The sequence below is a fragment of the Callorhinus ursinus genome, unplaced genomic scaffold (assembly GCF_003265705.2).
Source record: "Callorhinus ursinus isolate GAN/ISIS: 27379988/994484 unplaced genomic scaffold, GSC_fseal_2.0 scaffold2, whole genome shotgun sequence".
Classification (NCBI taxonomy): domain Eukaryota; kingdom Metazoa; phylum Chordata; class Mammalia; order Carnivora; family Otariidae; genus Callorhinus; species Callorhinus ursinus.
The window spans coordinates 6217925-6230251 of record NW_027397064.1 but is presented as its reverse complement, the minus strand read 5'-3'; the positions used below and the strand labels follow the sequence as shown (position 1 = coordinate 6230251).

General features: G+C 40.7%; 1 protein-coding gene across 8 annotated transcripts in view; it reads left to right on the top strand.

The window, feature by feature from the left end:
* DIS3L2 (DIS3 like 3'-5' exoribonuclease 2) overlaps window positions 1-12327 on the top strand; it is a 346332-nt gene that overhangs the window by 155755 nt on the left and 178250 nt on the right. For all 8 annotated transcript variants that reach the window (XM_073877261.1, XM_025889524.2, XM_025889509.2 and 5 more), the window contains exon 8: window positions 1173-1420. In XM_073877261.1, coding sequence (XP_073733362.1) covers window positions 1173-1420 — 248 coding nt within the window. The remainder of the gene's footprint in view (window positions 1-1172; window positions 1421-12327) is intronic.

The window sequence follows — 12327 nt, the reverse complement described above, 5'->3', positions numbered from 1 at the left end:
AATGCTTCTCTCTTGGTGGAAGTAGTACGTCCTTGTAAGTGGTGTGGGGGCCTCAGTCTTTGCCTAGTGAAATGAGAGAGTGGATTTAATGTTGGAAAGAAGGAAGGTGATAAGGTTTCCAGCCTTTTTGTTTTTGTTTTTAGAGAGGGAAAGAAAGAGAGTGAGTGGCGGTGGGGGGGTGGGAGGAGGGAGAGAATCTTAGGCAGGCTCCACACCCAGTGTAGAGCCCCACATGGGGCTCAGTCTCAACCCTGAGATCGTGACCTGAGCTGAAATCAAGAGTCGGATCCCCAACCAACTGAGTCACCCAGGCACCCTGGTTTCCAGCTTTTAAAGGCATAATAAAGACCAATTCCTTACTTATATTTAATAACATTTTTAAAAAAGCAACTGTTGTGTTGTTCATGTGAGGAAAATGTAATGCAGAGCAAATACTTGGAACCATACTTCCCTGCCAGAGTCTTACATATGTCCTTAAGACATAGATCTTAGTTATAAAAGCACTTTCATCTAATTAATCCTGTATTGCATGGTTTTCCTTAGATAGATATGCTCACTGGATACTGAGTTGTTGCAACTTAAATATGCATTACTTAGTGGGGCACGTGGGTGGCTCAGCCGGTTGAGCATCTGCCTTTGGCTCAGGTCATGATCCCAGGCTGCTGGGATCGAGCCCTGCATCGCACCTGGCATTGGGCTCTCTGCTCGGCGGGGAGCCTGCTTCTCCCTCTCCCTCTGCCGCAACCCCTGCTTGTGCTGTCTCTCTCTCTCTGCCAAATAAATAAATAAAATCTTTAAAAAAATATACGCATTAGGGGCTCCTGGGTGGCTCAGTCGTTAAGCATCTGCCTTCGGCTCAGGTCATGATCCCAGGGTCCTGGGATCGAGCCCCTCATCGGGCTCCCTGCTCTGCGGGAAGCCTGCTTCTCCCTCTCCCACTCCCCCTGCTTGTGTTCCCTCTCACGCTGTGTCTCTCTCTGTCAAATAAATAAAATTTTTTAAAATATATATATACGTATTACTTAGTCATAGAGCATCACTGAGAGGCACTTCCTCTGGACCTAGAAAAACTGCTGGGCCCAGCTAGTTGACCAAATAGTATCTTGCTGACTTCTAACTGTTATCCAGTCCTATAGGTAAACAACATTTGACTATATCTTTGGTGTTTTCAGGTGGTTTACATCTTGGAGAAAAAACATTCCAGGGCAGCAACTGGCTTTCTCAAACTTTTGGCTGATAAGAACAGTGAACTGTTTAGGAAATATGCCTTGTTTTCTCCCTCGGACCACCGAGTGCCTAGAATTTATGTGCCTCTCAAGGACTGTCCCCAGGACTTTGTGACCCGGCCTAAAGATTATACCAACACACTGTTCATCTGCCGCATCGTGGACTGGAAGGAGGACAGCAATTTTGCTCTGGGGTAGGTGATCTTTGGCAGGAAAAACCACAGAGTCCAGACAGAACTTATTTTAGTGGCCTTTTGGTAAACTCTTTTGTGTATTTTAATAATTATTTCTTTATTGAAACATGGGTACTTGGCATATTTGGGTCCTGGTTTTCAGAAATTGTTCTTAACTACCACTTTGGTCACCAGTAGAATTCCTTGAATTGCCAGAAAAAAAAAAAAATCACCTTTTTTTGTTTGTTTTTAGTTTGGGGCCTAAAACATAAGCACATTGTGAATCTCTACTTATTTCCCATTATGTCCTGAACCCTGTTTGTACTTGTGAACTGCGAAGGATTTATTGTATCAAACAATCAGACTCTTCCTTTCAGATGCTAGTGTTAAAATATGCAAAATTCCAGGCATTTCAGGGGACTCCAGTCTCTCATGCTTTAAAATATAAATATGAAGCAGGACGGTGGAAGTGGCTGGGTGGTGGAGATAAACTGGTCAGTGGTCCTGGGACCCCCTCGCAGACCTGTTTGGTGTCTTTCAGCTGTTGTCACAAAAAGACAAAAAGCAGGTCTTGGACCTGGGGGAGGAGGATTTGTGGCCACAGCTGCTAGATAGTGGCAGGATTGAGATTTGTGTCTGACTGATGCCAGCCAGACTGTCCTGGATAAATTCTGTGCTATGCCCGTTCCCATCCAGCAGTGGAACAACAATGTCTGCTTTCAGGTCACCCACGTGTTCTCCAACATCAAGATGGGTGTCCACTTTGTGTCTTTCAAACACTGGGGCCAGGACACACAGTTCTGGGCTGGTCACTGTGGAGCCCGTGTGACCAATTCCAGTGTGGTTGTGCGGGCCCAGCTGTCTTAGTCAAGGGCTGTCCCTGCAAAACAACCTTACCGGTACCTTCCAGGTCCTGGGACCATTAGCCAGGACTTCTCGTTAGCCCAAGGGCAAGTACCTCCCTGGCATCCTGGGTGCTCCAGGATCCATTCGAGGGTCGTGCTGGGCCCCCTCTTCAGGTTCTAGAAATTGCTAGAAGAGAGTTCTTTCTTCAGAGCTACACACTGCTGTTATAGGGCAGTCCTTCCCCTGATGGTGAGCACAGAGGAATGCTGGTGTTAGAGAGGGCTCTTCGTCCTCCCCCCGGAGACCCTCTGATTCAGCCCCAGCCCCCTCTGCCCTGTCTCCTCTCCTTTCTGCTTTCAGGGGCTTTATCACTCCCTTTAGAGAAGGCCTCTCATCTCAAGTAAAATCTCTTCCTTACGGCTGGGAAAATTCCAGCCCCCTTGGGTGGCAAACTTACCCTCTCGCAGCTTCAAGGCTGGGACCAGGTCTCGCAGGTGAAAGTCAGCTCAAAAAATGTTTGGAGATCTTCAAGGACCCCTGTGATTGCGCGGTGTATTGTATGGTGTATAAAATTTTTTATTTTGAAATTTTCCGCAAACATTGAGAGAATAATATATCAGCAACAACTATCTGCCAATCATATGTAATAAATTTATTATTTTGCAAAAAAATATAAATATGAAAGTATATTTTAATGATGTGCTTTTTTGGTATTGATCTTTCATAGGTTTTACTTATGATGTTAAAAATTAAATTACCTGACTGTAAGTAGGAAAGGGTACCATATTTTTATGGAAGGTGTCAGAAACCAGTTTAACTTAAATATAGATTATGTAGTCACAGAGCATCATGGATAGCCAGTTCATTTTGATCTGAAGAAATTCCTGGACCCAGCTGTTTGATCAAAAGCTGTATCTTTTTTCTTCTTACAATTGTATTCATTTTGAAAGAAAGGCAATAGTAAGTTTTAGCTATATTTTTAGCCCTTTAAGATGGTGTCTGGTTTATGCATCACACAAAATGAAAATAAAGGTATACAAGCTAGAAAAGTTTATTCTGACACTTTTAAGCCAGTTTGGTGACTTGCTGGCTGGTCATCGGACATGTACAGGATGGGCCCTTATGGGAATGTCCTGTGGTTATGAGTAGCAACACTGAATGGATGGCCACAATGTATTGCTTTTATCGGATTTGTTCTATACTTAGCCTCTTGTGCCTAGCAAAGTAAGCTAAATCAAATCTGTGTGTTATACCTCATGCCATTTAAGAAACACTGTCCTGTGCCACTTTTTCAGTGATGTGAAGATCAGTGTGATATATATGATCTCGGAGCCGCTCAGGAACAATTCTACTTTCTTTTTTGCTCTCAAGTTAAGTGATTGCAATATCATTATTTTTAAGGCTAACTCGTTATCCAAAAGTGACGTCAATCCCTTGAGTCCTACATAGTCCTTCTCTGAGGCTTGCCAGTTTCTCACCATCAGCTCCAAAGGCCTGATAATGGCCGTGCCACCTGGCCCCTGTTGATTGTGCCTGCCACACTCTGCTTGGCAGTGAAAAGGGAAGACTTTCACATCAAAGCAGGAAATCCAGCCTTGTCTTTTATCTGCCTTTGTCTTATCCCATTGTGTATACTTGATTGGACTACTTCCTTAGTCGTCAAGTTGTAAGGGTGTAGTCAAGAAATCGTCATGATGTGAGTTTCTCTTATTGCTGGAATGGTCTTAAAGGTTCCTTTTTCACAGCTGAGCCATTACTTCATTAAGAACTCTTTTCCTTGTGGGTAAATTACAACAATAGTTGAAAAAGGAGTCAAGCCTTTGAAGCAGCAAGGATATTTGTAAGAAAGAACATTTTTAAAATAATGGCCATATATTAATTGTGTACTTCTCAAAATAAAAATATTTGAAGATTCTTATACTTGCATGGAAACACTACTAAATTTTTCTCTACCTTCTTAGTATAGAGACAGCAAAAGTTGTCATTTATGGAAATATGCCTTTTAAGATCTTTGTGAAGAAGAGAAAATTTATTTGAAGAAAGAAATAAAATATGGCAGGCTCTCCTGATGAAGTTCTCAGATGGCGTCTCTCTCCTGAGGGGTGTGGGCTGCAGCTGTTGAGCCTGTTGGGGCTCGCCTTGCCATTTTGTTCTGGCTATCAGTTACTGATCTTTAGGCACTGAGGTCACTGTTTGCCAATCAGAACATGCCGTGCTAGGACTGCCTGGGCTTCCTCTCTCATCTTGCCAGGTTTGGACCAGGAATGTAAAGGTGGTGCTTGCTGTGGGTGTGAATGTTTGTGGTCAACTTCCCCAGAAATTCTGCCCAAAGGCTGAGGTTAGTAACCCAAAGTGGCTTCCTTCTGAATTTCTTCCCTGCCCCTACACTCTGCTCTTAAAAAGTTTTGAACTTCTTCTGTCTTTGTAATTGCTACTAATTATTCAAGCCCAAGATCATTTACTTCTTCTGTAGTTAAATTCAGTTCATGAGACAGGCATTGATCAACTATGTGTAAGTCACTCTGCTATATTATGTGAGAAGTACAAAGGTAAACAGGTATGGTTTCTTTATTCAAAGAAATTATAGCCTAACACAGAAGGATTTGTACGTAAATGTCACAGGATTAATTTGATTCTAAGAAATGGAATCCTGTTTGAGCTAATTTAAATAAAAGTGGATACTGGGTATTCACCCCAAAGATATAAATGTAGGGATCCAAAGGGGTACGTGCACCCCGATGTTTATAGCAGCAATGTCCACAATGGCCAAACTGTGGAAAGAGCCAAGATGTCCATCGACAGATGAATGGATAAAGAAGATGTGGTATATGTATATATACAATGGAATATTATGCAGCCATCAAAAGGAATGAGATCTTGCCATTTGCAATGACGTGGATGGAACCGGAGGGTGTTATCCTGAGCGAAATAAGTCAATCAGAGAAAGACATGTATCATATGACCTCACTGATATGAGGAATTCTTAATCTCAGGAAACAAACTGAGGGTTGCTGGAGTGCTGGGGGGTGGGAGGGATGGGGTGGCTGGGTGATAGACATTGGGGAGGGTATGTGCTATGGTGAGCGCTGTGAATTGTGCAAGACTGTTGAATCACAGATCTGTACCTCTGAAACAAACAATGCGATATATGTTAAAAAAAAAAAAGATAGCAGGAGGGGAAGAATGAAGGGGGGGGCAAGTCAGAGGGGGAGAGGAACCATGAGAGATGATGGACTCTGAAAAACAAACTGAGGGTTCTAGAGGGGAGTGGGGAGGGAGGATGGGTTAGCCTGGTGATGGGTATTAAAGAGGGCATGTTCTCCATGGAGCACTGGGTGTTATACACAAACAATGAATCATGGAACACTACATCAAAAACTAATGATGTACTGTATGGTGATTAACATAACAATAAAAAATTTAAAAAAATAAAAATGGAAATTAATATAAGAAACTGGTGGTTCTCCTAAACCCCAGGGCAGGAAATGGAGGCAGGCCTCATGAGGATCTCAGAACTAACAAGTTGGCAAAAGAATCACAGCTTCTCTCTTGACAATCCTGGCAAGTCCAACCACCTACCTGGTATCTTTTCTGTACCCCTTTCTGCACATGAGCTGTATTATTCTACATTGCTCTACACAGTAGCCGCCTGCCTGCTCAAAAGTGTACGTGGCCCCAAAATGGCACTGCCTGTCCTCTGCAGGTCACATACTGAAGTCTAGATCACAATACAGAATTTCTAGGGTAGAAAATCTTATTGGTCTAGCTTGAGACAGTTATTTGCCCTGATCAGTAGTTTTAACCAGAGGTAGTGGTCCAAGGTCCCATGCCCACTGCCCAATCAGCAGGGTTTGTGGGACTTGAGTCTCTGGGAACGAGTGTGGATAAAGCAGACAGACCAAATGGCTTGTCTCTTAAGCTCTAGCTGTAGTATGAAGCAGAATGTTGTAAGTTCTTCCATAGGAATAAAGTAGTTTTGTGGAAGTTTAGAGGACATGGGTGAAGGGAGAAATCTAGGATTGTTTCTGAGAAAACGGAAGCCTCTTTGCTGAAAGATCACTCAGACGGAGAGTCCAGAGTGAACGGCAGGGGACAGGACTGAAAGCAAGCCGTGATAACAGGCTGTTGCATTAGCACAGACGCGATCTGGAGAACCCGAAGTAAATGAATTGCAGCGAAGGAAGCAAAAGGAATGAAAAGATTCAGAGAGGCTGAGGAAGGTGAATTCTCTCAGAGGTGATGACCAATTAGAAATGGGGCATGAACACTGGGTGTTATGCACAAACAATGAATCATGGAACACTACATCAAAAACTAATGATGTAATATATGGTGATTAACATAACAATAAAAAATTAAAAAAAAAAGAAATGGGGCATGAAGGAGAAGGACAGAACCTCAGGTGAACTTGCAGGTCTCTGACTTGAGTGTTGGGGAGACAACGGTGGCATTTCACCCTGAAGCACTGCAAGCGGCCTCAGCTCCTACCTTTCCCTTTCTTATGCCTCATCGCTTGCCGTTTCCCAGCTGACTGTGTGTGTTTGTAGTTCCAGACGTTTGCACACTACACTTGCTTTCCCAGCAGTGGATTTCTCTGCTCCCTGCTGTTTGTTTAGTGAAATACTCAACTTTTAAACTTAACTCCTTTGTCCACTTGAAAAATGTTCCCTGAGTCCTCCCTCCTGGGTGCTCCCATCGTTTGCAATACTACCATTATCATAGCTCTGGCCTGTTTGTATTGTAATTGCTTGTGCCAGTCATCTACTTGGCCATGAGTTCCTTTAGGACAGGGATACTCAGTGTCCCCTTCCATGTAAGCATTGCTTCTCGGGCAGCCCTACTGGAACTTTGGTGCCTCCCCCTAAGGGGAGACCAAAGACTGTTAAAGTACCGGAGACCTTTGGGTGTTAGAAAGTTATTTTTCATCTTGTTCTTCAAGCTGTCATGAAAGATCTCAGTTCAGCCTTGGTTACCTCTGTACGTCATATCTGCCACATTTGCATGAATCTTAGTTCTGTAGTACTAGCAAAAACCTAAAGGTAATCTGTTCGCAGTGAACCCTTTCTGGCTCTTAGGGATCACTGCTGCTTGTTATACATCACAACATATTTAGTACTTTTCCTATTTAGTACGAGACTCTTGTCCAGGATACTTAAAAAGCCACATTGGTTTCCTCACTGGAATGATTTGTAATTATGTAATCAGATTTACAGTTTTAAGAGCTTCCCGATCCTCTTAAATCATCTTTCCCTTTAGAAGCTCTTACAGTGAAATTCATGCCTATATTTTCTTAGACCTTTGTGAAATCTGCTATCATAAAGTCCAGAGTTTATAGTCACAGCCTTCCCTTCCAGGAGGTCATGAACATGGAGATACCGTGGTCACTTTCTCCTGGATTTGTCATGGTTTCTTCTTCTTGAATATGGAAGGATAAATCTTGAAAAAAAATGGAAAAGTTTTATAGGAGCTCCTGTAAGGACCATGACAGTGTGTCTTGGCAACACTTTAGACTATCTGAAGATATGTAACGTGATTTGACCTAGAGCAAGTAAACATATTTATATTATTTGCTCTGGCAAACTTTGGTAGCTTTAAGGGATAGGGAGGAGGAAAAATAATTAGGTCAGTGCAGGTATAGCAGGATTGAGAAATTTTGGGTTGAACGTGGGGTTGTCTAGGCTTAATGGGAGGCTGTTGAAATGAGAAATAGAGAAGGGGTCACAGTGCTGCTCATTTTAATGAGAGCAAAGGACAGTAGCTTCCACTGGGGAAAGGTGACTGGGTGAGATGAAGGGATTGTGGTAAAGGAGGGAAGTGGTTGGTCGGTGTGTGGGGGGAGGGGGGCGTTGTCTGTTGTGGTGTCTTCATCTCCCAGCTTTGACCCATCAGGTGCCATTTATGAGACAATTAGAAATAGTTGTTGACTGTTGGGAGCAAATACTATACTTTTACTATTCCATTCAGTTTTGATAGATACTGAATTTCTTAGGAGGTAGCCATGAATTGGGGAGGTGGTCATTAAATTATATTAACTTGTATCTGGTAGGAGAATGAGATGGGAACTGGGATGGTAGAAGAAACAGAAGAAATTCGTTTTATTGAGGCATAGCCTACAAGATTAGCAAATCGAAAAATAGCTCTCTCCAATCGTTCCCTCTGTGCAGAAGGAATACTTCACCTTATCAAGAGTATGTTCCTTATCTGAAGACTCCTCTGAAGAAGAGGCTGAGTTATATAATCCTCTGAACTTGAAACTTAGACTTTATAAGTCCTTTTCAGAGGGTATGGCTTTAGCTGGCTGATTGACAAAAAGCAAATCAGGCTGAGGAGGGGACTCTTTTTTTGTGTGTGACTGTTGGGCTCCACCTGGTGGCCTCTAAGGATCAGCTTTGGGAAAAGCTAGGTCTTCAGCATTGAGAGCATTCTGGTCAAAGCAGAGCAAAAGTAAAAGGGATGGAGGAGAATGGTCCTGAGCCAGGCTTTGGTCATCAAACTGTTCTTTCCCTTGAGCTTTGGGCAATCATGAACACTTCCTCCGTGGTTGTCAGCTTCATCCACAATTTCTCGTGCATCTTCTGAAAATGCTATTTCAAAGTATGAGAGACCCGAGCTACCATCAGCCTTCTCTTATAGTCCTTAAACGCTTTTGTCCACCTCTTTCCGCCTTCACATCAACATTTGGCTCTTCTGTCTCAATCTTCAAGGCCTTCCCTAAAATCATGCAGTATTGTTGAGCCTTTTTTCTTTTCCACATTCTGCTGTTTTCATTGATCTGCCCACTTTTCCTAACATCCCCATTCCTTACGTGCTGCTTCCTGCTTTGTCATGCTAATGAGGCAGAAAAAGGGAAACTGATGTGTTCTCTCCTCCTCGTTATAGAAAATAATATGTAACATATACAGCCAAAGGCATGTTGTAGTTGCCCCACTTCTTCTTTACTGTGTGTTGTTAACACAACTTCTGGGCTCCAGGTGCAGTTGATGATGGATTGTCCTCCACTTGCAGGTTCTCAAGGATCTGATACCATTGTACCTGTTTGCATGCAGTTTCCAGCATGAACCAATATGCGTGAGAGCATTTGTTTGAGTGATAATCACTACAAGAATGTATGTCTGTCCTCCTGTGGATGGCCTAGTTTTAAGGCTAAAACTTTATAACAATATGTGGTGGAGACAGGAGGATGGATGGTTTTGAACGCTAATTTTGACTGTTAAGTGTTCCTATTTTCTCTGAGGCAAAGAAGCCAATTTGAGGGACTCTTTTGCTTAATTTCTTATATCTGTAGCTGGTCCTTTCCCTCAATAAGTTTTTCACTTATACATGACCCGGACCTAGTTATATAAAATATTCACACACACACACACACACACACACACACACACACACACACACACACGCCCTACCTATTAACTACAGGAAGTTAGGAATGTTGTTTCAGCACTGTCCGCATTGACTCTACAGTAGGACCCAGTTGTAATGTCATTGATTGTGAATGGGAACCGTATTTGTGGAGGAATTCTGGTGAGTGAGAAATATTGAGGAGGTAATCATTATAAATTAATGAAGAAAGCTCTCAATCTCAAAACTATTTATTATCAAAATTAGGAAAAATTTTTAATTTTTTGAAATACGTACATATTATATATTTACCATTAAAATTATTTAAAACATGTACCACTGAAAGTAAAAAAACTTCTAAAATTTCACCCCCAGAAATAATCACTATTAAGGGTTTGGTTTATATTTGTCTAAAATATTGTTTTTAAAATATTTGTTAACATTCATTGCAAAGTATGTTTCACAGATAAAAGTATATATGTAACACATAATTTTTTTTAAAGATTTTATTTATTTATTCATGAGAGACAGAGAGAGAGAGGCAGAGGGAGAAGCAGGCTCCGAAGGAGCAGGGAGCCCCATGCGGGACTCGATCCCAGGACACCGGGATCATGACCTGAGCCGAAGGCAGACGCTTAACCATCTGAGCCACCCAGGCGCCCACACTTATGTAATTTTTGAATACTGACAATAAAACCAACCCGTGAACTCACCACCCAGATTAAGAAATAGACCACAGTATTGTTGAAGCACCCTGTGTTCCTCTCTAGCCTAACTGCTAGTTTTTTTCCCCAAGAGGTAACTACTTTCTCAAACATGCTAATCAAAATGTGCTTTTCTTTATACTTTACCCGTATTTATTATCCCTAAAAGTATTAGTTTTGCTTGTTTCTCAACCTTACAAAAAATACCATGCTACATATATTCTTCTGTGACTTGCTTTTTTCATTTAACATTGTTTCTAAAATATATTTATATATTTCATTCATTTTAATTCATAACATTTCCATCTCTTGAAATATACCACAGTTTATTTATCTATCAGTGGATATTTGGGTTGAACTAAAGTTTTGCTATTAGAAATAATGCTCCTATGAACATTCTAGTGCTTACTAACTAAACTCTACTTAACTAGACTTACTTAACTTACTAACTAGACTTTACTTAAGAGTAAAATTAATGCATCACACATATGTACATGTTAAGCTTTACAACTTTATAGCCACACCATTTTGCAAAGTAGCTGTGCCTGTTTTTAGTTCTACCAGTAGTATGTAAGAGTTTCTGTTGCTTCACATTCTTATCAACACTGGGTATAGTTAGACTCTTCCATTTTTGCCATTCAAGTGGGTGTAAAATGGTATCTTGTGATGTTAATTTATATTTTCCCAATTACTAATGAGATTGAGCATCTTTTCTTATATTTATGGTCATTATGTTTTCTGGAAAATGTCTTCGTATCTTTTACATTTTTTTCCACAGTTAAGTTTTTGTTTAGATAAATTTTCAGAAATTGCAAAATGATACAGAGAGTTCCTGTATACCTTTAGCCAGCTTCTCCTTATGTTGACATCTTATATTACCATAGAATATTTATGAAAACCAAGAAATTAATCTTGGTATGATACTATTAAATAAAAGTGTAGAACTTACTCAAATCTTACAAGTTTTTCCACTTACATCCTTTTTCTATTTGAGAAACTGGTCCAGAGTCCTACATTGCAGTTAGCTGTCATGTTGCTGCAGTTGTTCCAGTTTGTGACAATTTGTCAGCCTTGTCTTTCATGACCTTGACACTTTCGAGGAGTACTGGTCAGTGATTTTGTAGAATGTTTCTCAGCTTGGGTTTGTCTAACATTTTCTCATGATTAGACTGAGATTAGGCATCATTGGGAGGGATACCACAGAGGCAGTGTGCGTCATATCAGGGAGTACATGATGTCACTGTGTATTACTGGTGATGTTAACTTTGACCACTTGGCTAAGGAAGTACCTGCCAGAATTCCTAACTTGACTGTTTTCCCCTTGTAATTCTTAGATTTGGGGGAAGGTTTTTTTGAGGTTATCCAGTTATTCTGTTTCTGCTTAAACTTTCACCCCCTCATTTTAGCATTCATTTTTTATTGGGCTGTTACTTGATTTTTTGTAGTTAAAACAGTATTCTAGGAAGTAATCGTTTTAGCAGTTAACTGGTAGGGAAAATATCTTCTTTGCAGTTTATGACTTGTTTTTTCATGTTATTAATGTTAACTTCTAAAGAATAGGCATTTTAAGTTGCATTTTCTAACTTTTTGATACTGGCATATAAGATTACAATTAACTTTTGTATATTAATCCTGTATCCAGCCATCTTGCTAAGTCCCCTTATTAATTTTAATGCTTTGGACATAGTTTCCTTTGAATTTTCCATGTGGGTAGTCATATCATTGGTAAGTAATGACAAGTTTGTTTCTTCCATTCTAATCCCTATAACTTTTATTTCTTTTTCCTATCTTCCTAAACTGGCAACTTACAATTGAAGAGAAGATATTTTCCACACTAGTAAGTGATGAAAGTTCAATTTTGAATGAAAGCAATAGTAGGAGGCCTTTTTTTCCCCCTGATATTTTTGAAATGCTAATACTAATAATTTTGCTAATGCGGCAGCTAGTTTTTAAAAGACTCTAGATACCTAAATACATGTCTTTGGGTTTTATTTGTTTGTTTTTACTATCTTGCAATTTTCTTAGTTTTCCTTTGGAGTT